At 54.3% G+C, this 23,184-nt stretch overlaps 9 protein-coding genes across 9 annotated transcripts; 3 read left to right on the top strand and 6 right to left on the bottom strand.

The window, feature by feature from the left end:
• Nucleotides 1–305: 305 nt before the first annotated feature.
• On the bottom strand, nt 306–1,801 carry W97_05183 (uncharacterized protein; the record flags this gene model as incomplete). Its single annotated transcript, XM_007783068.1, has 2 exons — nt 306–1,302; nt 1,359–1,801. 2 exons carry the CDS (start codon nt 1,799–1,801, stop codon nt 306–308), a joined length of 1,440 nt encoding a protein of 479 aa, XP_007781258.1.
• A 1,163-nt stretch (nt 1,802–2,964) lies between these two features.
• Nucleotides 2,965–4,487, top strand: W97_05182 (uncharacterized protein; the record flags this gene model as incomplete). Its single annotated transcript, XM_007783067.1, has 2 exons — nt 2,965–4,097; nt 4,148–4,487. 2 exons carry the CDS (start codon nt 2,965–2,967, stop codon nt 4,485–4,487), a joined length of 1,473 nt encoding a protein of 490 aa, XP_007781257.1.
• A 411-nt stretch (nt 4,488–4,898) lies between these two features.
• On the bottom strand, nt 4,899–6,315 carry W97_05181 (uncharacterized protein; the record flags this gene model as incomplete). Its single annotated transcript, XM_007783066.1, has 4 exons — nt 4,899–5,426; nt 5,499–5,682; nt 5,748–5,962; nt 6,190–6,315. The coding sequence occupies 4 exons, from the start codon at nt 6,313–6,315 to the stop codon at nt 4,899–4,901; spliced, it is 1,053 nt and encodes a 350-aa protein (XP_007781256.1).
• A 1,225-nt stretch (nt 6,316–7,540) lies between these two features.
• Nucleotides 7,541–8,280, bottom strand: W97_05180 (uncharacterized protein; the record flags this gene model as incomplete). Its single annotated transcript, XM_007783065.1, has 2 exons — nt 7,541–7,988; nt 8,063–8,280. The coding sequence occupies 2 exons, from the start codon at nt 8,278–8,280 to the stop codon at nt 7,541–7,543; spliced, it is 666 nt and encodes a 221-aa protein (XP_007781255.1).
• Nucleotides 8,281–8,771: 491 nt separating this feature from the next.
• W97_05179 (uncharacterized protein) lies at nt 8,772–11,092 on the bottom strand (the record flags this gene model as incomplete). Its single annotated transcript, XM_007783064.1, has 5 exons — nt 8,772–8,828; nt 8,881–9,445; nt 9,499–10,166; nt 10,237–10,761; nt 10,832–11,092. The coding sequence occupies 5 exons, from the start codon at nt 11,090–11,092 to the stop codon at nt 8,772–8,774; spliced, it is 2,076 nt and encodes a 691-aa protein (XP_007781254.1).
• A 696-nt stretch (nt 11,093–11,788) lies between these two features.
• Nucleotides 11,789–13,600, top strand: W97_05178 (uncharacterized protein; the record flags this gene model as incomplete). Its single annotated transcript, XM_007783063.1, has 1 exon — nt 11,789–13,600. One exon carries the CDS (start codon nt 11,789–11,791, stop codon nt 13,598–13,600), a length of 1,812 nt encoding a protein of 603 aa, XP_007781253.1.
• A 529-nt stretch (nt 13,601–14,129) lies between these two features.
• Nucleotides 14,130–15,085, bottom strand: W97_05177 (uncharacterized protein; the record flags this gene model as incomplete). Its single annotated transcript, XM_007783062.1, has 2 exons — nt 14,130–14,673; nt 14,760–15,085. The coding sequence occupies 2 exons, from the start codon at nt 15,083–15,085 to the stop codon at nt 14,130–14,132; spliced, it is 870 nt and encodes a 289-aa protein (XP_007781252.1).
• A 2,015-nt stretch (nt 15,086–17,100) lies between these two features.
• W97_05176 (uncharacterized protein) lies at nt 17,101–18,363 on the bottom strand (the record flags this gene model as incomplete). The annotated part of the gene is made up of 1 exon (XM_007783061.1): nt 17,101–18,363. One exon carries the CDS (start codon nt 18,361–18,363, stop codon nt 17,101–17,103), a length of 1,263 nt encoding a protein of 420 aa, XP_007781251.1.
• A 3,129-nt stretch (nt 18,364–21,492) lies between these two features.
• On the top strand, nt 21,493–23,046 carry W97_05175 (uncharacterized protein; the record flags this gene model as incomplete). The annotated part of the gene is made up of 1 exon (XM_007783060.1): nt 21,493–23,046. One exon carries the CDS (start codon nt 21,493–21,495, stop codon nt 23,044–23,046), a length of 1,554 nt encoding a protein of 517 aa, XP_007781250.1.
• Between the last annotated feature and the right edge of the window lie 138 nt (nt 23,047–23,184).

Below are 23,184 nucleotides of genomic sequence, written 5' to 3'. Positions count from 1 at the left end.
AGCTGAATGCCAAAGTCTTTTCCCAAACTCTTCGTCCATGGCGTGTCACGTGCGTCAGATATGACGACTTGTGTGCAAAATGCAATGACTTGCGTGCGTACCTAAGATGCAATGGTTTATCCGCGCGGAGCTTCAAGCCTGCTTGAGCTTGCGGTTCGTCAATCTCCCATGTCCTCGTTTACCCAAATGCTTGCCCTCCCATGCCCTACCACGCCGAACCATTTTCCCATTCAAATACCGCTTCGCCCGAAGCCTAAGCTGCAAACCCCTCTTATCCTAGATCACGCCTAAACTCTCACCCTCATTCACCGCCTCTCCTTCCCCACCCGCACCTTCGCCCCATTAACGCCCCCATTCTCCCCCTTCACCTCTCCCTTCCTCCGCTTAACAACCTTCGTGCCCCCAAAAACCCACAACCTGATCCTTACCAGCACCTCGACTGCCGCCCTGAGCGGCAACACAGAAACCCCCCACATGACTCCCAGCGGGACGCTGAACGCCCGCCCCGCCCATTCAAGCCCCAGCGCCACGACCCCAGGCTTCTGGCTGCTGCGGGCCGCGGCCCCGGCCAAGGCCAGCGCATCTTCGAGCCGAGCTTCTAGGTCCCGGAAACGCCCGTCGGTCTGCAGGCTGCGTGCGCGGTCGCGTTTCTCGTAGGTCCTGATGGCGCGGGTCAGGGAGTCGAGATCCGAGGAGAGGCGGGAGAGCTTGGCGAGTTGTTGGTCTGTGAGTGTGGGGGCGGTGGCGGAGGCGGCAAGGGCGGTGGATGAGAGGTCGGAAATGCGGGATTCGAGGAACTGGAGGCGGTCGAGGACGTCGGTGGGGAGGGCGCCGGGGGGTTGGAAGATCGGGTCGGAGCGCACGACGCGTTGCAGGTGCGCGACGCGGTCGTATTGCAGGTTTATGAGGTGCGAGAAGGGGCGCAGCTCGGCGGCCAGGATGAAGATTGTCAGGTTGAAGTTGGAGACAAGACCTTCGGAGGGGCGGGAGAGTTGGCTGCGAATCGTGTGCAGGAGGTAGGCGCCTACGAGGGGGCCGAGGAAGCAGAGGGTTAGGGCTGTGAGCTCGTTGCGGCGGAGCTCTTCGGCTGCCTCCGTCTGTGCGTGCTCCTTTTCATGGGTTGAATGCTTTGAACGCGCGTCTTCATAGATGGAGCCGTCGCTGGGCTTGGTCGCGTTGTCTGTAATAGCGGACTCGTCGGCGGGCTCTTCGGTGATATCTTCCATGGGTGAGGTAAAGTGGACTGGGTGGTGGGCGTCTGCGTCCTGCACACGGAGGGTTACGGAGGAGTAGTACCATGTCCTACATCACTGTCAGTGCTGCTGAACAATGTCATGTTCTCTGGCTAGACAACCCACCAAGGCGCCCTGACACACCAATTCAAGAACATGGCAGCCAGGCATAACAGCATCACATCCGTGACAACTGTACCACCTTCTTTGAACAACACACCCGCTATAGCGGGTAATATCGCCAATGCCAACGGGGCTGAATGCCAATGCGAGAACTCAACGTCCGCCCCATCGTCCATCGCTTCCCTCCTGGTCGTAGTCCGTAACAGATTGTCCGTCGAAGACCTCATCGATCCGCGGCCGTCGTCCGTCGAGAAATCGGAGAACACCGACCCTCGACGCTTCCCCAGCGAGGGCGAAGGCAGCGGGCCGCCTTCGACGAAGCTCGGCTTCCGTCCGCTGAGACTGCGGTTCAGCATTGGTGGCAGTTGTGCGCCCGTGGCATAGCTGTTCGACTTTGGACGAGGCGGCACGGGGGGCGCGCTTTCTTTCTCAGCACGCGTGCTCATGTTGGCGGCTGTTGCGTGGGGGTTACGTCAAGGCCTGTAGGCGGCATCGGTTCTGTAGATGCAACGTCTGACAGGACGGAACCCCTTTCGAACGGATCACTTTTCAACAGGAATACCTAGAGAAGCATTGGTGGATGCTGGCTGCCATGGTTCCCGAGTGTCCCGTCCCGCCCGTCGCGTGCTTGATTTCTCTGCCGACAGCTCAGCCTTGTTGCTGCATGCATGGCGACGATCCCGTTTGCCGTTCGCCGCTTGCCCCGAATGGGCCAACTGTAGAGAGTGTTAACTCAACCTCAACTTCAGACGATCCGACATCATGACAAGCTGGTTGACAGCCAGGAACATCATCAACGTAATGGCGGCTGCTAGTGTACGGCCAGGAACAATGCGGCAAGCAGCGAACGCAAATTGGAGATATAGGTAGAGTCCTAAGTCGCCTCGTCACCTGCTCTTGATTTCTCGTACCTGGGCAGAGAGACCCAGACAGAGAGGAACCTGTAATGATGTCGGATCCTCATTTGGGACGCAGTCAAGTCTACCAGCGAGTGCTGCGTTCTGGGTTGTTCTCATAATGTTTCATGCCGTTCGCGCTTCGCTTCCGTACATTTCTTATTGACACCCGAAAGGGGTAATCGCCAAAAGTGCATCCAATCTCAGACTCTTGAATAGCTGTGACGCGTCAGGACAAAGGCATCAACTTCCGCGATGAAGCTGTAAGCATCGTTCGTGTTTCGATATGTCTGCTTATATGCTTAAAAACTTTTCTTCAAGCAGTCGGCCTTCCAGCTGCCAGCAGCTGTCAATAACCATTTGAGTTATACGGTGTTATTGACCTAATCTGTTATTGAGCCCGAAACACTTCAAGCATCTTTCCGTCTTCCCACCCTTCGTCCACCATCTAGCAATTTGCTTCCCTTTCTTGCTCTACAAACCGCCTCATCTGTGCAATTCAAGTCTTTCTACCTCAACTGCGAGGAGCAGATCCCGTGGGAAGTATAAGCAGTGCGTACCGATTTCGCCCACCTGCTGCAATCTGCAGCTTCCTTGGGGCCTAAAACACTTCTCTGGAAGGGTGTCGTTCGATCCTAAAAACACCTTGCGGTCGCATCGAGAATTCAAGAAAAACTCATCCCAAGGCCGCACAGCTCTTGTCCCTCTCCGCCATGGGAGGCATAGAGGATAGCAATGGTGAGGCCGGAGTCTACCCAGCCGCAATCTACGTACCGATCTTTGCCGCCATTGCCGTCCTACTCAACATCCCGCCCTTCTACTGGCATTTCCGGCATCGGAACGTCGCGGCATCCAGTCTCATACTGTGGCTCGTACTCCTCAATATCTGCAATGTCATCAACCCCATCATCTGGCCGAACGACAACATATCCAAATGGTGGAACGGGAAAGTCCTCTGCGACATCCAAGCGAGACTATTCGTGGGAGCAACAGTAGGCTTGACAGGCGCTCTCGCATGCATCATGCAGGGATTGGCGAGAGTTATGGATACAAACCGCGCTGTCATCGTACCGAGCAAAGCACAGCGCCGCAGGCAGTGCGTCCTGGATCTGCTATTCTGCTGGGGCTGCCCCGTTTATCTCATGCTGGTCTACTACATCGTCCAGCCGGCTCGCTACTGCATCTGGGGTATCTCGGGCTGCAACTTCGTCGTGGACAACAGCTGGCCAAGCACCTGGCTCATCTTCATTTGGCCGCCTGTTTTCTCTCTGATCGACGCCTACTACTCCGGTATGCGTCCCATCCACTCCTTCTTTGTCTGTGTTTCATCTGCTGATAAACTCCTGGGCCTCGTGGTCTACCGCCTCCACCGCCACCGCCGCCAATTCTCCCGCCTGCTCCAAACAGCCGACACGACGAAATCGCGCTTCCTGCGCCTCTTCCTCATGACGCTCGTCTTGGTCTTCGGTACCTTACCCATCCAGTTCTACCTCTTCGCCCTCAGCCTCAAGGTTCCACGGGTCCCGTACTCGTGGGCTGCAGTGCACGCGGACTGGGACCTTGTCGTCATGATCCCCAACGGAGGGATCTTGCTCCTCGATCACTGGGTCCGCATCGTGTGTGGGTACTTTGTGTTCTTTTTCTTTGGGATGGGGGCCGATGCTACGGAGATGTATCGCGGGTGGCTTGTGAAGATGGGGTGCGCGAGGGTGTTGCCGCGGCTGGATAGGAGGAAGAGCAGCTTTGGGGGTCGGGCGCCGTTTGGTGGTGGTGGCTCTTGGGGGAGTAGAGTCGGGAAGGTGTTTGTGAGGAAGAGTTGGCTTACTGCTACGACGAGCAGCTTGACGTAGGCTCGCTACCCCTATTGGCATTGACCCATGCTGACCACTTTTGCAGCACCTGCGCCCCTAGCTCTGACACCCCAACTGTCCCACAACCACCAACACCCAAGCGCACTCTGTTCTCTTTCCTCTCCTTCCGGTCGAAGTCGCAGAGCATGGCTCTTCCGATGACGCAAACCTCGACCGCGCAGACGACCCTACCGTCGATTCGGCGTAGCTCAACTTTCTCGGATTTTCATCCGAGCAATCACCGCAGTGTGCATTCCTCGATTCCCACGCCGGAAGATCCACCCGCTAAGGAGATAGCTGTGCCGGAGACAGTGAAGTCTTCTCCGTCTGCGGATGCTGGTAGCGGAGGGCATGATGTGATTGCTGCGGGTGGGCAGGTGGGATGAATAGGGTGGTCTGCGGTTTGACGCTCATCTCCGAGGATAGCAGCAGGAAAGGAACATGGCAAGGAGGAGCCTCGTGGCTTGAGCACTCGCTCTAACGTGCTGGCGCTGCATTTACACTGATCAGCTGATATCTAGGCGGCTGATGGTTTTAATGTATCTTGGTGGGTGTCGGCATAGCTATTTCCATAAGCATGTTTTCATGTCTGTCCAGCCGGAGTTTGATGGTGTAAACCGCACGCAATGCGGTTTTCAAAATTCATGCTCCTCTCACATCCTCCCGAAGTTTGATCTCGTCTATTCGTCTACCCGCTGCAACCACCCTCCACTCACAGCCACCGCACCCGCTCCTCAGAAGCACAAACCCCCAACAAACTTCTGCCACCACTAATCCTTCGCAGCGCCCTCGCACCCTCACAATCTCGCCCCACCCCTCCCTATCACCTCCGTCATAAATTCCCTCGTCGCCTCCAACCCCTCCCCAGCCGCCGGACTCGCGCTAGGCGGAAACATGATGAACCCATGCGGGGCCCCCGGATAAATCCTCACCGTGGCCTCCGCACCAGCCATCATCCACTTACTCGCCATGACGACCGTATCATCGAGCAAACAATCCTCGGTGCCACACGTGAAGAGCGCAGGCGGCAGTCTGCTCCCGCCGCTCTCGATCCGGAAGAGGCTGAGGTCTTGGTAGAAGGGGCTGATGGAGGGGTCAAGCCGGGAGGCAGGGGTGGTGTTGGGCAGGAAGGCAGAGACGAAGTGGTTCATGATATTGTGGTCGAGGATTAGGGGTTTAGTGAAGTGGTGCGCTTGCGGGAGGAAGTGGGTTAGGTCGTAGGCTCCGAAGTGGAGGAGGAGGCCGCGTAGGGTTGGGGAGGAGGTGTAGGGGGTGTGGGAGAGGAGGTGGAATGCTGTCAGGACCGCGAGATGGGCGCCTGCGGACTGGAAGGGGTGTCAGCGCTGGAACTCATGTTGGTAGAAAGAGCCGTGGGAGGGGATAAGTGGAATGCCTACCTCGCCGCCCATAAATGCGAGATCGCCACCGTATTTTGACTTCCCGTTCTGGACGAGGTACTCGGCCACGTCGTAGCAGTCCTCTGGACCCTGTGGAAAAGGATGCTCAGGCGCGAGGCGGTAGCCAACGGAGATGACAACCATGTCTGCGTTGTCGGCCATGAACTTGAGGTAGTAATCCTGGCTGGAATCCATCAGACCCTGCCTTACAGTTCATAGCTGCATTCTTAGACGAGATCTCAGACGTACAATTTCTCATCGTTGAGAACCCATCCGCCACCGTGGATGTGCATGACCACACCCTTAACGTCCTTCCCTTGGGCAGGCTTGAACATCCGGCAGGGGATCTCTCGTCCGGCCTCTCGTGACGGCAGGGTCATGTCGATACCGGAGTCGAGCACGACCGGCTTAGGAAAAGGCGTCTCGCCTGCCCAGCGCATCTGGCGGTACTTGGCTGCACCGACCTATCATTGAGAGTATTAGTATGAAGAATTCTGAGCCCAGGCTGGACGACGAGAGCAGGCAAACAGGACAGAAGTTCCAAACTCATAGCTCTCCCGGAGGGCGACGACTGAGAGACAGAGAGCTCTATATTGATAGGACAGACACCACAGTGGTGACCGGTCACTGCGGGAATAGTATGCAGGGCACAGAACCATGGTAGGAAGGGAGGGAGCAGGAGAAGAAATACCTCATACCATCTCGGTCCATTTTTCGTGACTTCGATGAGGTGCTCATTGAGCTTTTTAGTTTTCTCATCTATTGCCTCTGGTGCAAACTTTGAGGCTTCTAGCGTCAGATCACTGCGGAGAGGCATCTTGCGTGAAATTGGAAAGTCTCGATACGAGTGGAGTTGGATTGGGCTGATTGAGTGTGGGGAAATGGTTTGAGAGACTCTTCAGGAGATGGAAACGTTGTGGACGGCTACTGTTTACTTGGGATCTGGAAGACAGACCGAGGCATAAAACGGGATGTCGCGGGGTTCAGGACATGCGGAAGGCGGATTGCCGAAAGAGGCAGTCCGCAACATCTGGTAGTCACGTGATGTCAAAGGAATGCTTTCTCTCACCACCATGCCAAGAACCGTGATACTGTATCCTTGCCGCGCCTCGCGTATCTCGCCGACCCCCGGATAGCAGACGCTCCTACGCTACCAGGCTGCGAAATAAGCATCCCCTTTGGGTATTTGAGAACACAGTACAAGCCGATGGTAGCATACTCCGAACTTGTGCGGCAAAACTGACGGCAGGTTCTCTATGTTTCAGCTTACTCCATGGTATATCCTCTCTCAGCTAAGCCCATCCTTCAGCTTTCCACATTTTCGGCTGTACTCCAACATAGTCCCATCCAATGGAAACGTTGCTCAAGCTAACTTTGTGTCCTGCAACTCCTCAGATCAGATAATCAACTGCACATCATGCAGGATGCCGCCCCGCTGACCAAAATAATCCGAAGACAAATTGCACATCATGCTGTGCTGGAGATTAGTCGGTCAGGTTTCCTATCGAACTATTCAATTTCCCCCCTCGCGATGTCTCCTCGTTTAGTCCGTTTCTCGCTCTGTGGACGCTAATTATGCCCTGAAGAGCACGGTATTGAGGTTGAGTAGCACATGAGATATGAGACTCTAAGATGTCACCATCGCATGCCGACACGGACTTTGCATCCGACCCTTGGCAATCATGGTATTGGAAAAATACTTACTTTCCTCCAACACCTCTCCGGCCATACATCTTCCATCGGACTCTTCAGACTCGATTGCTTGCTAGATTTGCTCATTGCGTAGAAACCCTGGACACAAGAGTCCGATTCGTTGGCGTCGTCTTACGTTCATGTATAGAAGGCTGCAATAGAAGATGGGATGCCAAAATGGGGGGTAAGAGTTTACGGATACAAGATTGCGCGAACGCCGGCAAGCATTGGTCAACGCTCCCCCGAGCACTTCCTCCGCTCAATCTTGGAGATTCACTCGTCCTGTGGTATGCAGGAAGAAAGCATGGCGGCAGGCTCGCAACGACAATACATGTTCGTTGCACAGTTCTCTATAGCTTATACCCCGTCTTCTCCACCGCCCTCCGATACCCCTCCGTAGCCTCACAAACCCGCAACCACTCCCTCGTCTTCGGCCACCTGTCCCCACATCCCTTCGTCCCCAGGCCCCTCGCCAATATGAAGTCCACCGAAAACATCATCATCACGTCCGCAGCTGTGACCTCATCCCCAACGAGGAACCTCCCCTCGCCCTTTTCCAGCTCCGCCTCCAGCCAGTTCAGGTCATTCTGCACATTGATGGACAGGCCCTTCTCCATAATCTCGACATCGCCAGATTCGTGGACATTTTTGGGCGCCTTCCAGCGCACGTAGGTTATTGCGAGGGCGTGCAACAGGAAGGTCGCTTCTGCTGCGTGGAGCCATTGCTGGACACGGATGCGGGAGGGTTGGGAGGTGGGGAGGAGGCGGTGGGATGAGTCGTACTTTTCGCAGAGGTATCTGTTCAGTTCCACGAAATCAGTACGCGCTAAGTAGAGATGCGACTGGGTGGTGCGGAGGCTGGGAAGGCATACTCGGTGATTGCGCCGCTCTCGTAGATTGTCAGATCGCCGTCTTTGATCGTCGGGAACTTGCCGAGCGGATTGCCCGACGCATCTTTGGCTTCCTGCGGCGCTCTGTTGTTTTCTCGGTTCCAAAATTTGACATTGTAGTCGAGCCCGAGTTCTTCGAGGAGCCAGGCGGTACGGATGCAGCGTGAGGCTTGGAGGAAATATAGGGTAATGTCCGGCATCGCGATTCAGAGCAATGGTACTGAAACCGCCGGGAGAATGTTGTAAGTACTATTAGGATGCTCACTGTCTTTGTCGCAGCCAGTTTTCCGAATTGTTTATCAAGCCAGAGTGCCGAAACCCACCCGCGTCATCCTGGATAGGTCTGGCCCGGCCATGCGGAACTGATGTGGAGAAACGTTGCGCTAGCGCAGGCGGGCCGCGGATCGCTCATGCAGCCCCTCATCTGGCCCGGGATCCGCACTGATGCCGGAGAAACTGATGATGGGCGAGGTGAACTTCCGCTAAGTCGATTAGCCTTCGCTCTTGTGGAAAGTTTGATTGTACGCGTATCGTCGCTAAGTCGTTGAGTTCTTGGGCTTTGGTCGATACCCCTTGTGTCTGGTATCGGGGTCCCATCAGATCTGATCGGGTGAGAAGTTCCGAGCTCCGCATCTCTTCCGCAGGAGCTGTATCGATTCGACGCCGACAGCATCGAGCAAAGCTTCGACCCCTAGAAAAACGTCTGTGGGTTGCCCGAGTAATCCGGAAGATAGAAGTCTAGAGAGGCCTGGTCCAATTAGCCGGTATCATAAGCGCAAGCAACTTCAAGATAGACCTACCCAGTCGAATTCCTCAGAGATGTACGAAGTATTCTTGGCTCCGGAGGCTGTTGTAGAGCCGAAAGTATCAAATGTCAAGGTCGTATCCGTGTACTCGCAGCTCGCAGCCCTGTGTACGGATCCAGTGGCGGCGCCGGTTGCAAAACCTGTTCCTGAGTAAGGCTGCGCTACGATAGGGTCGTTGTAGTTGATGGGATCTGGCCCCGGCCCAGAAAGGATTTCAGGCGTAGTTACTGATGGCATGAGCGACGTGACTGGAGTAACACTAAGAGAGGCGCGAGGAGGATCCGCACAGAGCTTGTCAATCATCCTCTCCATGACCAGCCAGGCATGAACGTCGAGGAACTTCTTCACTTGCATGATGTCCCGGAGCGCGGCGAGTGCCCGGTCGCGAAGCGGCGCTCGCTCTAATGTTTGAAACGGTGGACTCCGTAGCTCCGAGATCAGATGCATCATGGGGTGGAACATGATATAGCTGCCTGCGTTCCACTGAAAGCGCTGGACATCATTGTCCATTGCGAACTTTGGGATGTTTTCAACGACACACACACACAGAACAAAGACCCTGAGACCTATTAGTTGCTGATTGTGACGTGTCTTTGCGTGTCATGTACGCACATCATGCGAATATCGAATAATGGTTCAGCATCCCGATAGTTCCGCGGTATCCGATACCAAAAGACTAGCCAGATCCTCCACTGAACCATCATGCCCAGTCCTAGAGACAGCCGCTGCAATGTGAAGGCCGGATCGCAATGCCGCAGGTAAATTCTTTGGTGCCGGTCGTCCATGCTCTGGAGCATCGATCGTGTTTCTTCGTAGACCTCCAGGAGCTCTGGCAAAGGGTCATGATTAGCGTCTTTACCCGGATTCGACAATGTTCGGCGCTCCCAGTGATAGGTTTTCGCGATCACCTCACTGATACATTGCATAGCGCTGGCGCGGAGGAGGGTCAAGGTCATGTCGGTGAAACCTTCAACATCGATGGTGCCTATCGATGAACTAAGACCCTCGTGTAAGTCGACATCATTGATGTTTCGGGGAAGCCAAGTGGTGAAATCTCCTATCCTTATGGAGGGCTCTTGACCCTTGCTTCCTGCAGTGCGGAGGTCAAGGCTAACAATCTGGTACCACAGTCGTCGGCGGAGTTCGATTGTGATTGCGTCCATGGAAGTTGAAGGGAACAGAGTAGGCTCCTTGTGCAGCCCTTGTGCTGTGGCAATTCTGATAACAACGCCGACAAGCGTATACGGTTTTCCACTGCTGTCCTCCCTGCAATCGCACGTCTGAAAAATCCACAGTCAGCCCCTCTCTATAGGACAGGAAAAGCTCAGGGACTATCAGCGTGAGGCTCACCAGCAGCATCACGAAGGCTTGGAGAACCTCGATGCTCGAAGTGGTCAAGAAGTTAGCCCTTTCCAACGCGAGCTCAAGGCCTTGTCTGTATTTTTGAAGCAAGGGCTCCTTCTCGGTAAAGAACTCCAACACAGTCTCAGACGGTTGCAAGCTATTAACAGCGGCATAAAACACCATAAAAGCAAGCGGCTCGAATGCTCGTAGGGTTGCATCATCCATCGTACCACTGCCGGTGGCGTAACATTGTCCAGGCATCCTCCTCTGTAGATACTGCGCATAACGGCGGGTGAACGTTGGCCGATGTAGCAGCTTCATGACCGGGTCCACGTTTGCGAAGTAGTATTCCAGCAATCTGTAGCAATCTTGTATAGACTCTGGAAGGAAGCGAGAGATGTCAAGAGAGAACATGCCGCTACCAAATACTAAAGATGATCTCACGTCCAGGCCTGTGGCATCCGGGTCTAGTAGGTAGCTCGCATGCTGCTGTTTGGATTGATCGGTAAGGAGATCCTTAACGTCTTGCATCTATATCGCAACAGTAAACTGCTGTTCTCTAAGACGACCAAATGTCTGGCTGGTCCACAATGAGACTTACTTCTTCCGCTAACAACGCCCAATGCATACTCGTTACAAACTGAGATTGGCCGTCACCCAGGAACAGCATTCCCCCACTGTCTTCAGGCGGCAGGGTATCCTGTTGTACCTTGCTGGCCGCCGCGGTAGCGGAAGTATCTTCCCAGCCAACGGATGCGCTCTCCGAAGAGACGGTACCTGGTCTGGCCGGTTCGGTGTTGGGTGTCGCAGCGATTGCAGACATCGCACGCTTCACGCCCGGATTCGACGCTGCTAGAGCCATCTCTAAAAGATTCTCTAATCGGGAGAGACGCGCATCCAAGGTTGCGGGTCCAGCTCCATGTTTCTGGTCTGCTGGTGGTTTGTTTACTCGTCCTCCTACTGACGGCTTCTTCGCATGACTAGCCGATGGAGTAGTAGCGTAGGTGCAGAAATGCCCACCACGCATGCAGGTGGAACATGTTGGCTGTTTCTGATCGCATCGCACTTTCCGCCGCCGGCAGCTCAGACAGGAGTTAATTGCCCTCTGTCGAGATGCTGTGGGAGCGCTGCTTTCGTCAACGTTCATCGTGTCCAAGCAAGCGGACAGGTGCCAGAATCACATTGTTCCTTGAGGGGGCTCCTCGATGGCAGTCAGCTTTAAAAGACATGATGACACACACATGTGATGGATGCAGTTCAGCTTACGCCTTATCTCAGCTGCCTGGACACCTCATCCCGTTTGGGGCGCCGAGACGGGCTGGTCCGCGACTGGGGTGAGCCGCAACGGGAGTCCGATGCACCTCACCACCTGCATCCGCCGGCAGGCCATGCGGGGCTCTTCCTTTGTTGCCGACGTGCTTAGTTCCGCAGGCTAGTAGGTAGTAGTTGATGCCGCATTTGCATTATCTCTATTCAATATCTCGTACATATAAACCCACCTTCGTAGTCGATTTCAACCCTAGAGTGCTCTCCCTGTTCTGCGCCCTAAACTCCAGCCATGGACGCCTCCTCTCCATACCTCTCCAACGGCGACCCCCCACCCCAAACCGATGCAATCGTAGAAATAGACCTCTTAATAATCGGCACCGGCCCAGCCGGCGCTTCCCTCGCCTGCTTTCTCGCCTCCCACGGTCTGCACGGTCTCCTAATCTCCTCCGCCCCCGGCCCCTCCCCCACGCCCCGCGCACACATCACGAACCCCGCCGCCCTCGAATGCCTGCGCGACATCGGGCTCGAGGACGAGTGCCTAGCTCTCGCAACCAAGGGGGACTGCATGACGCACACGCGGTGGTGCCGCAGCATGGCAGGCGAGGAGTTTGCGCGGATCCACTCCTGGGGCAACGATCCGGCGCGGGTTGGAGACTATGCGGCCGCGAGTCCGTGCCGGCATGTTGATTTGCCGCAGACGCTGCTGGAGCCGTTGTTACTGCGGTGGGCTGGGGTAAGGGGCTGGAAGTGTCGGTTTGATACTGAGTTTGTGGGGTTTGAGCGGGAGGAAGGAGCGACCATTGTGAGTAGGCTGAAGGATACGGTTACGGGGTTGACGTATAGGGTGAGATCCAAGTATCTGTTTGGGTGCGATGGCGTGAGAAGTCAGGTTTTGAGGCAGCTCGAGATTCCGCTTGTTAAGAAACCGGGACAGGGGTTGGCGATTAATGTGCTGGTTAAGGTTGATATGTCACATTTGATGAAGCACCGTGTAGGGAATCTACACTGGGTTATGACGCCTGATGAGGAGACGCCGGACTGGGCTTGGGTGAGTATTGTGAGGATGGTCAAGCCGTGGCATGAGTGGATGTTCATTCTGTTTCCCAAACCAGGGACTGGTGTCGAGTTTAGCCCGTCTCCGGAAGAGTACTTAGCAGTCGTTAACAAGATTATCGGTGACGAAACATTACCAGTCGAGATCCTGGACATATCAAGATGGTACATCAACGAGATTGTAGCCGAGTACTATTCCAAGGATAACGTCTTCTGTCTCGGGGACGCAGTCCATCGCCATCCTCCCATCAACGGCCTGGGCTCCAACACCTGCATCCAAGACGCCTACAACCTTGCCTGGAAAATTGCATGCACCATGGCGGGCAAAGCGAGCCCAAGACTCTTAGACACGTATAGCAAAGAACGCCAGCCAGTCGGCCACAGCGTCATTACGCGCGCGAACCAAGGGCTCCGAGACCATGTGCCTGTATGGGACGCCCTCGGCATGATGGACCCGTCCCTCTCAGTCCGCAAGCAGCAGTTCGCGGAGCTGTCCTCAGCTACACCTGAAGGCAGAAAGCGCCGCGCAAGGCTGCAGGCCGCGATTGAGGTCACCGCACACGAGTTCCACGGTCTCGGCATCGAGATGAACCAGCGGTACGAGTCTTCCGCCGTCTATCTGGCTGATGAAGGCCCGAGGCTGCCTCTGCCTGCCGATCCGGTACTGGAGCATCAGATCACAACATATCCGGGTAGCAGACTACCGCACGCGTGGCTGAACACCAGAATTCCTGGGAAGCGGATCTCGACGATCGACTTAGCTGGCCACGGAGCGTTCTGCCTGTTGACGGGAATTGGAGGGGGTGCTTGGAAGGAAGCTGCGTTGCGTGTTGGGAGGGTGCTGGATGTGCGGATACTCTGCTATTCGATAGGGTGGTGCCAGGATTACGAGGACGTCTACGGCGACTGGGCTCAGAGGAGGGAAGTCGATGAGACTGGCTGCATCCTGATCAGGCCGGACAGATTTGTGGCTTGGCGGTCCGCTGATATCGTTGAGGGATGCGGAGGAAAACTGCTGCATGTAATGAGGAGTGTACTCACACGGTGAGCATGTCTCTCTGAGGTCTCCGGGGGTTTATTCAGTCTGGGGAACTCGAGTAAATTTTTCGCAATGCTGAGCGGGCTGGTCACCTCGTCGCCGTCGGCGGAGACGAAAACGCCAGGCACCTCTACCGAGGGCGGGAACATGAGCCAATATTTCGCCCCTGTTAGGACTGCGTCCCATGCGCTTGTCGCGTTAAGGTCCTTGTGGAAGGTGCTGCCGCTGCGTGCGAGCCCGATGTTGGGCCAGCGGCTGTCGGGGCGCTGGGCCCTTAAAACACTGAAATGGTCGTCGCGGAATCAGGAAGGGGGCCAGTGAGAGGCGTTGGGCGTGTCGGAGCCGGTGGTTTTGGGACGTTTTGGAGGCGAAGGAGCGGTCGAAGATGTAGAGGAGGTCTGTTCAAAAAACGGATCGTTTCGTAGGTGAGTGCGTTGTATGCTCCATCAAGCTGGTCACTACAAGGGTCTTCCTCAGAGGAATGGATAGATGCACAGAGAAGAGCCAGAACACCAGTCATGGACAAATCTATTCATGCCTACTGCTGCCATATTCGGCCTTCGACATTCCGGTTGGGGTAATGGAACCTTCTCGGCTCCACAGGCTTAAGCTCCGCGCTGCTGCGCCCCGACGAAGCGTCGCCATCCACGTCCATGTCTCTTATCTCGTAGATGACATCCACCTCACGCGCCACCTTGATGTTCGCTAGCTCCACGTCACGTGTCCAGCTATTCTTGAGTCTAGGCATCTCGTTCGACCCTCCTCTGCTCGCGGAAGCATTGTAGCCGATGCTCGGGTCATCTTTGGTATTCTGAGATGGCGATGTGTTCCCACCATAGCCTTTACTACGGCTGTGACCTCTCGCGCGTTTGAGTGAGCCGCTGAGATGTGAGCCAAGCCCGCTGGCATTAAGTATCTTCTTGAAGAAGACTTTCAGCGCAGGCGCCGAGGCACAGACGATGGCCATGTGCGATTCGACCACGGCCCAGATCCAGATATCATGAGCGGTCCAGGTGCCGTCACCGGTCAGGTAGAAGTAGTGGTAGACATAATATAGGCGGAGAATGCCGGCGACGCATAGGCTGCGAGTTGAAGAGTTAAATCAGCAAGCCGTCGGTCTGACAAAGCTTCCTCTAGTCACACATGAATGGGCCATGGGAGTACTCACAATGCTCCGACCCCAAAAATAATGCCTAACGCAATCTTCTGCCGTCGAGGCATTTGTAGTTTCCAGAAAAGCATGATGGGCAGGCCACATGCGATGAAATCCTGTACTATGCTGATACTTCCTGCGATGATAACGCCAACCGGTTCATTGATGCATTTGTACTTGTGTGTCGTTGCCCAGACGGGATTAAGCCGCAGCCAGTATGCTTCCACGGGTAGGCATTGCGCAACAGCAAGGATGACGAAGGTTATCAGGAAGGCGACAATGAATGCGATCGAAATCCATACGGTTGTTCTGAATTTTTTCGACACCGTCCCAGCGGTCATGCGTCTGTAGAAACATAGAATGGAAATCTTCGTCAAGCATGTCGAGAATAGATAGAATTCCTGGATGACCATCGATATCTAAGGCGCTTTCATCAATAACAACCCAGGAATCAAAGCAATTTCGTGCCTTACCTGGCGCGTCTGGAGCTGTACAGCTGGAGGAATGTCCCATACATGGAGATCGAACCCGTAAACCTGGTAAGCATGAGCTCCGCAGACCAAACTCTGGCAGGAGGGGCCTTACCTTACTTGCCAGACAAGTGCTTATAGCAACACCAAGAGTAGGGACCTTCAAAAGTAAGCATGAGCTCCGCGGACCAAGCTTGTCACCAGGAGGGGCCTTACTATCGCCGCAATGATGAGGGTATCGTCTAGACCATAATTTCGCTGAATACGAATCCTAGCATATAATCTAACGATAACGATGCCCAGTGCAAGAACGAAAAGGGCAATACACAGCGCCACCAGGCCCCAACCTCTTCTCGTTGGATTATGGTAGTTAGGTTTCGGCCAGCTTGCGATCTCTTCGGGAGTATATTGGTGGCCTCCCATGATGGATGCGGTTATCTGTCGCAGTTGAGGCGCAAGAGGAAGAAGTTGACAATCGAAGGAGATTCTCAATCTGCAAAGAGGGTGGAGCAGCGCGTCCGGAAATAGTGCACAGGGCTGATGCTATATGAGATCGGCATTTCAATTGCGGGAGGCCGCCACGTGCGCGTGTGGGATGACCCCAACAGCGACCCCAACAGCCCCTGCAGATCAACGGCCGTGAAAGGTACCCTAAAGCGTGTCAGTATGGGACTTGTTCCATGGCGGTTTCCAGATGTTGTACCATGGCGGTTTCCAGATCTTGTACCATTTCTCCAGACCAGACATTTTAGCCTGGGTGCACAGAGACCCGGACCAAGTGGGGGAGTGCTTGGGACATACGCTCTTCGTTTACGGTTGCGAGTGTTGCCCGATGAAGAGGTACCCCCGGCATTACAACGTTGGTGGCTTGAGAGGGAATACCTCGGGGGGTTTTGGATATGGCTTAACGACTGTTACGCCCAGATTATCCGCAAAGCTGCCTAGGCAAAGCTCATGCGGGCGTCAGCTCGGCTAGAGGGCCAAGTCCGAAAAGAGACAGCCTGTTGACCGTACGAGTAGCTGGCGCATCTGCAGCGGAGGGGCGTGGCTTTCCCAAGCTCAAGGATAATCCCATGGGAATCGTAACAATCAGCAATCGAAGTGGGGTGGGTGCTTGCACTAAGAACCTCCAGTGGAAGATGCGAGGCGCGCTTCACGCGTTACACGCTCTTCTAGGCGGCGTCTCGGTTGCGGGAACTCGCTGAGGGGCTGTCCGTTATGCAGGACAGATAGCGATTCGGATTAGCGAAAACGGCGCTCGTGGCATGATAAGACTAGTTCCGGGATTGAGCTCCAACGTCGCGGTTTCATGACTTGGACTATGGCCGGAGAGTCTTTACCGCAGGGGCACGGTTACTAGCGCTTTCCATATGTAGAACTTTCGCCGTGTCAGTGACGACCAGGTAATAAGTGATGATAGATTGGAGATCTACGTACCTTGATTAGCCAAAGCCGTTGCTGAGATACACGGCCATGGTAAAGAAGAGCATTTGCCCTCTTCCGCGCTGTGCGTTCAGTCCTTGTTGGTATTCAACCACGTTGAAATGGTGCAAGGACGTTGACAGAAGGTGCAGCAGGGTTACCAGGCTAACTGCTACCGACGCCAGGGATCAGGGGGTGGACTGCGCGCTAACTTTTGCGTCTCAAAGCGTTGTGGCGCGAAGTGCCGAGGTTCCGTTTTTCTCACGTGAAGCGCACCAGCAACAGAGGGGCTGAGAGATCAAGCGAGAAGATCACCAGCCAGACAGACATGCATCCAAGAAGGCTAAGGTAGGTACAAGCACCTCTACTAACCGGACATATCAAATTCACGGCGCTGCAGGAGTCTGAAACGAGAAGAGGCGCTGGTCAGATATAGATTCCCCTCGGCTAGGCCAATTTGCTGACTACAGTCGGCTGATGAATCCACTCTTGTCCACCTTGACGAGGTAGTCTTTGTTGATGTCCTCCACCTTGATCGTCCCCGCCAATCCCATGCACAGCCTGAACTCATCAGCCAACAGCTTCAAGCACAGCTCAACCCCCTGCTGCCCTTTGTATGCAAGCCCCCACAATACAGGACGCCCAATCCAGACAAAATCTGCTCCAAGCGCCAATGCTTTGAAGATGTCGGTCCCATGTCTGACTCCACCGTCGACGTGCACAGGAATCTTGCCTCCTACAGCCGCGGCGACTTCCGGAAGTGCATCGAGGGTCGCCAATGCCCCGTTGAGCTGTCTCCCACCGTGATTGGAGACGACAATACCGTCCACGCTGTGATGTACGGCCAGCAAAGCGTCCTCTGCGGTAGCAATGCCCTTGACCCATACCTCCATAGGTGCAGCTTCCTTCTTTAACCACGCGATGTCTCGCTCCCAGGAGAGCGTCGGATTTGCGGCATGCGTGTGGAAGGTTATAGGACCCGATGGTGGATGCCTCTTCTCGCCGTCGTGGTAGCCCACGCTGCTTTGCCTGCGCGTACTAGAGGCGGCCTCGCTTTTCTTCTGTCCCTGTGGCTCCGACGAGCTCCCTGTGCCGTCCATGACCGTGGCACTCGCATCGGAGTTGATGTCCTCATCGAAGTTGGCGATCTTGAGATGCCTAGGTAGCTTGAACTGGTTGCGTATCTCTAGGTTCCGTCGGCCAAGCATAGGCGTGTCTACGGTCAGGAAGACAGCCTTGTAGCCTGCCTTCTTCGCTCGAGCGATCAGTTTTCGGCTGTGGTCGCGCTCTTCGAAGAGATACAGCTGGAGGACGTTCGGGATGTCGCCACTGGCCTCGGCCACGGCTTCGAGTGTCGAGGTCGCGAAGGAGGAAAGGCCCATGATCACACGCATCTCTTTGCACGCGCGTGCCGTAGCTATCTCTCCATCTTGATGCGCCAGGCATTGCATGGCAGTGGGCGCAACGCCGAGTGGTAAACTGTTACGGAAGCCGAAGATAGAGGCAGAAGTGTCGATTTGAGAGATATCACGCAACACCCGAGGTCGTATGCGATATTTCGCGTAAGCCTCTATGTTCTCGAGGAGGGTGGAGCCTGAGTCCGCGCCCTCGTTGTAGTAATCCCGGGTCTGCTTGTCCATCATGACAGCGGCATGTTTCTCGAGCTCCTTGATTGTGAGGCAATTGAGATCCAGGGTCTGCTTCTGGCCTTTTGACGGACTGACCATTTTGCTGGTGATATCTGACGTGAATCAACTGAAGATTCCTACTACGGCAGCTCAGGAGGCCTATGTGGGCTCGAGTGGACACAGAGGCTGCGGCGATGTCTGCTCAGAGGTTGGAAAGGAGCGGGAGCCGCCATCGCTCTGGATATGGACTTCATGAATCCGATAATGACGCAGCGTCGGCAGCCACACCTGCTATTCGATGAGGACTACGGTGAGAGACGATCCCTTGATCGGCGAAGAGGAAGAGAGCCAAGACTGGATAGCCGAGGCCTAACAGGGATCCCATCTATCCCATTCCGGCATGGCATCATGAGTTTACTCCAGCTTCCGGATGATGGGCAAGCTGCAGAATGCCTAGAACTCCTATCCATGGCGGCTGATGATGATTTAGGAAATAATGTTCTACCAATACCGCTGCAGCGGCAGACCGCCTGTCACGTCCGAGTCTCCGTTGAAAGCACCTACACATTTCATAGAGTTAGCATCCGGCAGAGGAGAGACAAGCAGGGCAACCTGTGCCATTGGAGACTGCGGTCGAGGATGCAGGACAAAAGTATGAAGCACAGATACACAATTCCGTATACTAATCATCTCATCATCCAACAATTCGTAAAAGCTCTCCTCAAACGTCGAGCTCGCGAGCCTATGTCTACCATGCTTCAAAAAACATGGTTGGCGGCCAGAATAGTTATGTGTGACAGAACAGCGGCAGCTCTATGCAATGAGCTAAGTGGCTCCCTCGTGCGGTTGTACTTTTATATAACCGTTGCTGGTTCATGCGCTGCGAGTGACTGGAGGGCATCATGACAAATCTAGTTGTTGCATGGTTTTTGCGATCAGGACTAGGTATCTTGATACTAGGACTTGAGCAAAGCCTTACATCATACAAGGAGGCAGAGTCTTACCCGCAGCACTGTCAGCTCCGGGAAACGTTTCAGTTGAAGCCTTTCACCTCCAGAAGCGCAAAGGAGTGCCACCGGATTCTGATCATATCTCAGACGTAAACCGATATCTTTAGCATACGAGCACCATCACGCCGCCTGACAACTTACCTGAAAAGCAAAATATCCAGCTGTCATTTCAGTTGCATTCGGCGAGCGAATATTTCAGATCATTAAGATTGCAGAATCAGCTGCATTATATAATGATCCTGTTCTGATCCTAGATGTGCTGACGCGGATTCGGTACCTCTTTCACCAATTGGAGCGACCTGCTGCGAAACAGAATTGACTGGAGACTAGCAATACGAAATCTGTGGTAGTGTGCAGAGCGAAATTACGAAGGCACAGGGCTTCTGGCCTTTTCAGTGTTGCCATCATTTACTGACATGATGCAAGAGTGAACAGGAGGACTGGCATACAGTTTTATGTACATAGTTCCCAAGGAGAGGCGTCCATCACCTCATTCTGTACTAACTCGTGGCCTATCAAGGCAGGCTGATATTGACTGTTTATCCCCTAAGCAGCCATTGCTATAGGATGCATCTCAGTTCCTCAGAGGTGAGGCAACGGAACAAGAATACTTGAGAGGAATACATCGAAGGGTTTGTCAATTTGTGATGCAGTGTCTGTGAGGTCCGAGTGGCTTAACTTAGCTATTTATCGATGATCGTTGGCGCACATGGCGTGTGTGGAACGTACCACAGAGCTTAAACCAACGGCTTCGAGGGTACAGAAACGCAAAAGACTCCTCACTAATGATTGATCACTATATCAGGCGCGGAGATTGTAACTGTTGCGTGAACCTCAAGCAAATCTCCTCCAACACTGCCAGCACCTCCGTATTCCGTTCATCACCCTACATTGTTGATAGGCCCCTTCACAGAGCCTAGTCTTGCAAGGCCGGTTTTCTTGAATACTGCTTCCTGCATCATGATCGCCAGAGCGATCTTGGAAGGCAGAAATGCCCAGAAACTTACCTCTCTCCGCAGGACATGGGTCCGTCCGTATGTATCGGGATACTGGTTGAAATCTCGAATCTCGGAGTCAGTTAGGCGACTGTATTTGCTAGCAAGTAATGACGTGAGTACCGCAAGCTTGGTAAAGCATACGGGGAAGCTTGTCTGGCTATCAGGTGACAGGTGGTCGTTCTGCGGTATGCTGCTTGCCCCCAGCGCTTGAATATATAAGGCGCCTGAGATAGCTTCTGGTCCGCTGACATCTAACTGAAAAGAACCAGACAGTGCTCCAGAGTTCTGGATACTTTGACTGAACCAGAGATTGGTTTTACTTTAGGGCTCCAGTGAACCTGATCCGCTGAAAGCGCTGGTCAAAATGTGTAATGTTGCTGCAACTGCGGCAACCACCAGTTTGGAATTCGTTGTTCTTTCTTTGAGCATTGATTATTGAGCAAGGCTTTGTTCCTCAGCCTCTACGTCTTTGTCGTCCTCGCGTGAAAGAGAGCGCTTTGAACTTCAGTACAATCCACGTTGTAGTATCCGCTCAGTGTCACTTTCAGCTTTCGGCATTGCCTTGATTGCATCTCTCGATTTGCTGCTGAAGCTGTAGTTTTGTTGCATCAAGCGGATCAGGCATACTTTTGGATAGGCCCCTCAACCGTATGGAAGCGTGTAAGCACACCACATTGACGCAAAGCCAAGATGCTCGCAGTAACGGGGAGCCCGCTGAGCTTGAACAACAAATGCCCGAGAACGCGCACCTGTGTCCAAAGAAACAGCCACTAGTATGATTCTCAGCACCGGCTCCCAATCGCTACTCTCAAAGTTCTTACCCGTCCGGACAATGCGTATATCATCAAATCAAAACCACAACACAATATAAGAGGCGTTGGGAATGGGTCACAGTCGAGAATCTGAGCAATGGTCGTTCTGTGCTGCAGGCGCGAGAGCGTGTCATAATGGAGGACCTATTCCTTGACCTCGGGGCTGCTTTTCGCTTCGGAGACCTTCGAGTGAAGTTGCTAGCCCCGCGCGTTGCTTGTTCCCATGTGAAGAGATTGCGTGCTAAGGCTGGGAGGGCTGCCCGATATCACAACAAGGCAGACGAGAGAGACCACCCGTGCACAGAACCGATTTCTGACTCGATAGTCACATTGACCACTCATCGCTGGTATTTGGAAGATATCTAGATCAAACATTCAGCATCAGTGCGCGCCTTTGGAGATCCGGAAATGGCCTCTCAGGCTCTAGCGTTCGCAACGGCTGGTCCCTCAGCACAACCATGGCAGTTGATGGTCCCCCCAGCGGCAGCTCCACAAGTCCGTACAATTCCGTCTTCCAGCACTGCTCAGATATACGGGTCCTACGTTGAGCACGATCTCCCCTGGGCAATACATTACGTTGAACAGCCCACACTCCCGTTCCTGACAAGCTCAGGACCACTCGCAATTAACGGCGCTGTCAAGTTCAGCCAACGAGGAGATCAAGTCAACCGTGACGTGTTGCAGCACTATCCTGTCAACCCTATCGGCTTCATCAATCCCGAGATCCAAGGCTGGGAGTTGGCGGTGCTAGTTGCCCAAGGGTTCGACATGGACATCATTGTGAGCCACACCAGGCCAAACAATGTCAGTGATGAGCTCATGAAGAAACGGTTCTGGATGCGGGAACTACGATTTCGTGAGAAACATGGGATCCTCAAACGACTAGGAGAGCGGAGACTACCCACAAGTCTTGAGGAATCAGTTCTGTGCGAGCACAACAACTTCGTCTACAACACGTGGTTCGTTGTTGACCTTGCTACTGGCACAATGTATCAGCCTCAGCCAGAAGGTGCTGTTCCGCGAACACGATACCCCCTGCCTCGCCCTCGTAATCCAAGCGTGCGGATGGCAGACATCTGGATACGGAAGAGACCAGACGATCCTGTTCCGTCGGTAGTCGTGGTCCAGCACCCCCCAGCAAACCAAGCACATCCGGCTGTTGTAATAAACCAACTACCAGATCACGCCGCAGGATCAAGCGTTGTTGCTCGAGTGGTTTCTACGCATCCTACGCTTCCAGTAGCTACACCAGTATCAAGCTCAGGAGCGCCCGCGGACTCGAGCCGTGCAACTACACCCATGAGCGGTCGCCATGGGCAATGGACTGCAACCACGGAGAGTCCACAGGATGGCAGCCTAAGAAGCCGACCGGCTGTTCTTGGTATCGATGCAGATGAACATCAGAGCGGCTACGACAATTCACAACAAGATCCAACGCATGTGCAAGCCGCTATTGCAAGTCTATCAAGCCGAAAGCGGGTTAGAGACGATGACGAAGATACAGACAGCAGCTCGCCGCAGGGGGTGAGCGCCATCACCCAATGTGCAAACGTAGACATCGCTAACTCTTTCAAGCCGCGAAAGCGTTTCCAACTAGACGTAGATAATACTGCGCCGGCGCAATACCACTTTCAGCATCAACAAGCGCCGCCACACCCATTGTCCGTTACACGAAGATCTGCAGGGGAGACTGGTACTCCAACTCGCCCTCATCACTCCCAAGTCGAGCCAGAGATTCAGGACCATAGGTCATCCATCGTCGTGTTCCCGCCCGGTTCTACGAATCGCTACGACATGCCTGAGGAGGATACGTGGGTGCCGTCGTATCCGACTCTGCGATACGTGACGGCTCTTATGGAAGAAGAAGCAAGCAGAAGACGGGAACCAACTGAAGAAGAGCAGGCGGCGTATTCCCATGCCGTGTTGAACGATTTGTGGGGCGGACTCGACTTGTGGAAGTGAGGCTCATGTAAATGCATGAGAGAAACGCAGTTTCTTCAGCCAGGAGAATCCTTAGAAGTTAGGAGTCCAGCTCCCGCCCAGAACGCAGAAGGAGCGTTTGAAAAATCTCTCAGTGCTGCAAACGCATCGTATGCTTCA

This window comes from Coniosporium apollinis (genome assembly GCF_000281105.1).
Source record: "Coniosporium apollinis CBS 100218 chromosome Unknown supercont1.24, whole genome shotgun sequence".
NCBI classification, from domain to species: Eukaryota; Fungi; Ascomycota; class Dothideomycetes; genus Coniosporium; species Coniosporium apollinis.
This window is presented reverse-complemented; position numbering and strand designations above follow the sequence as displayed.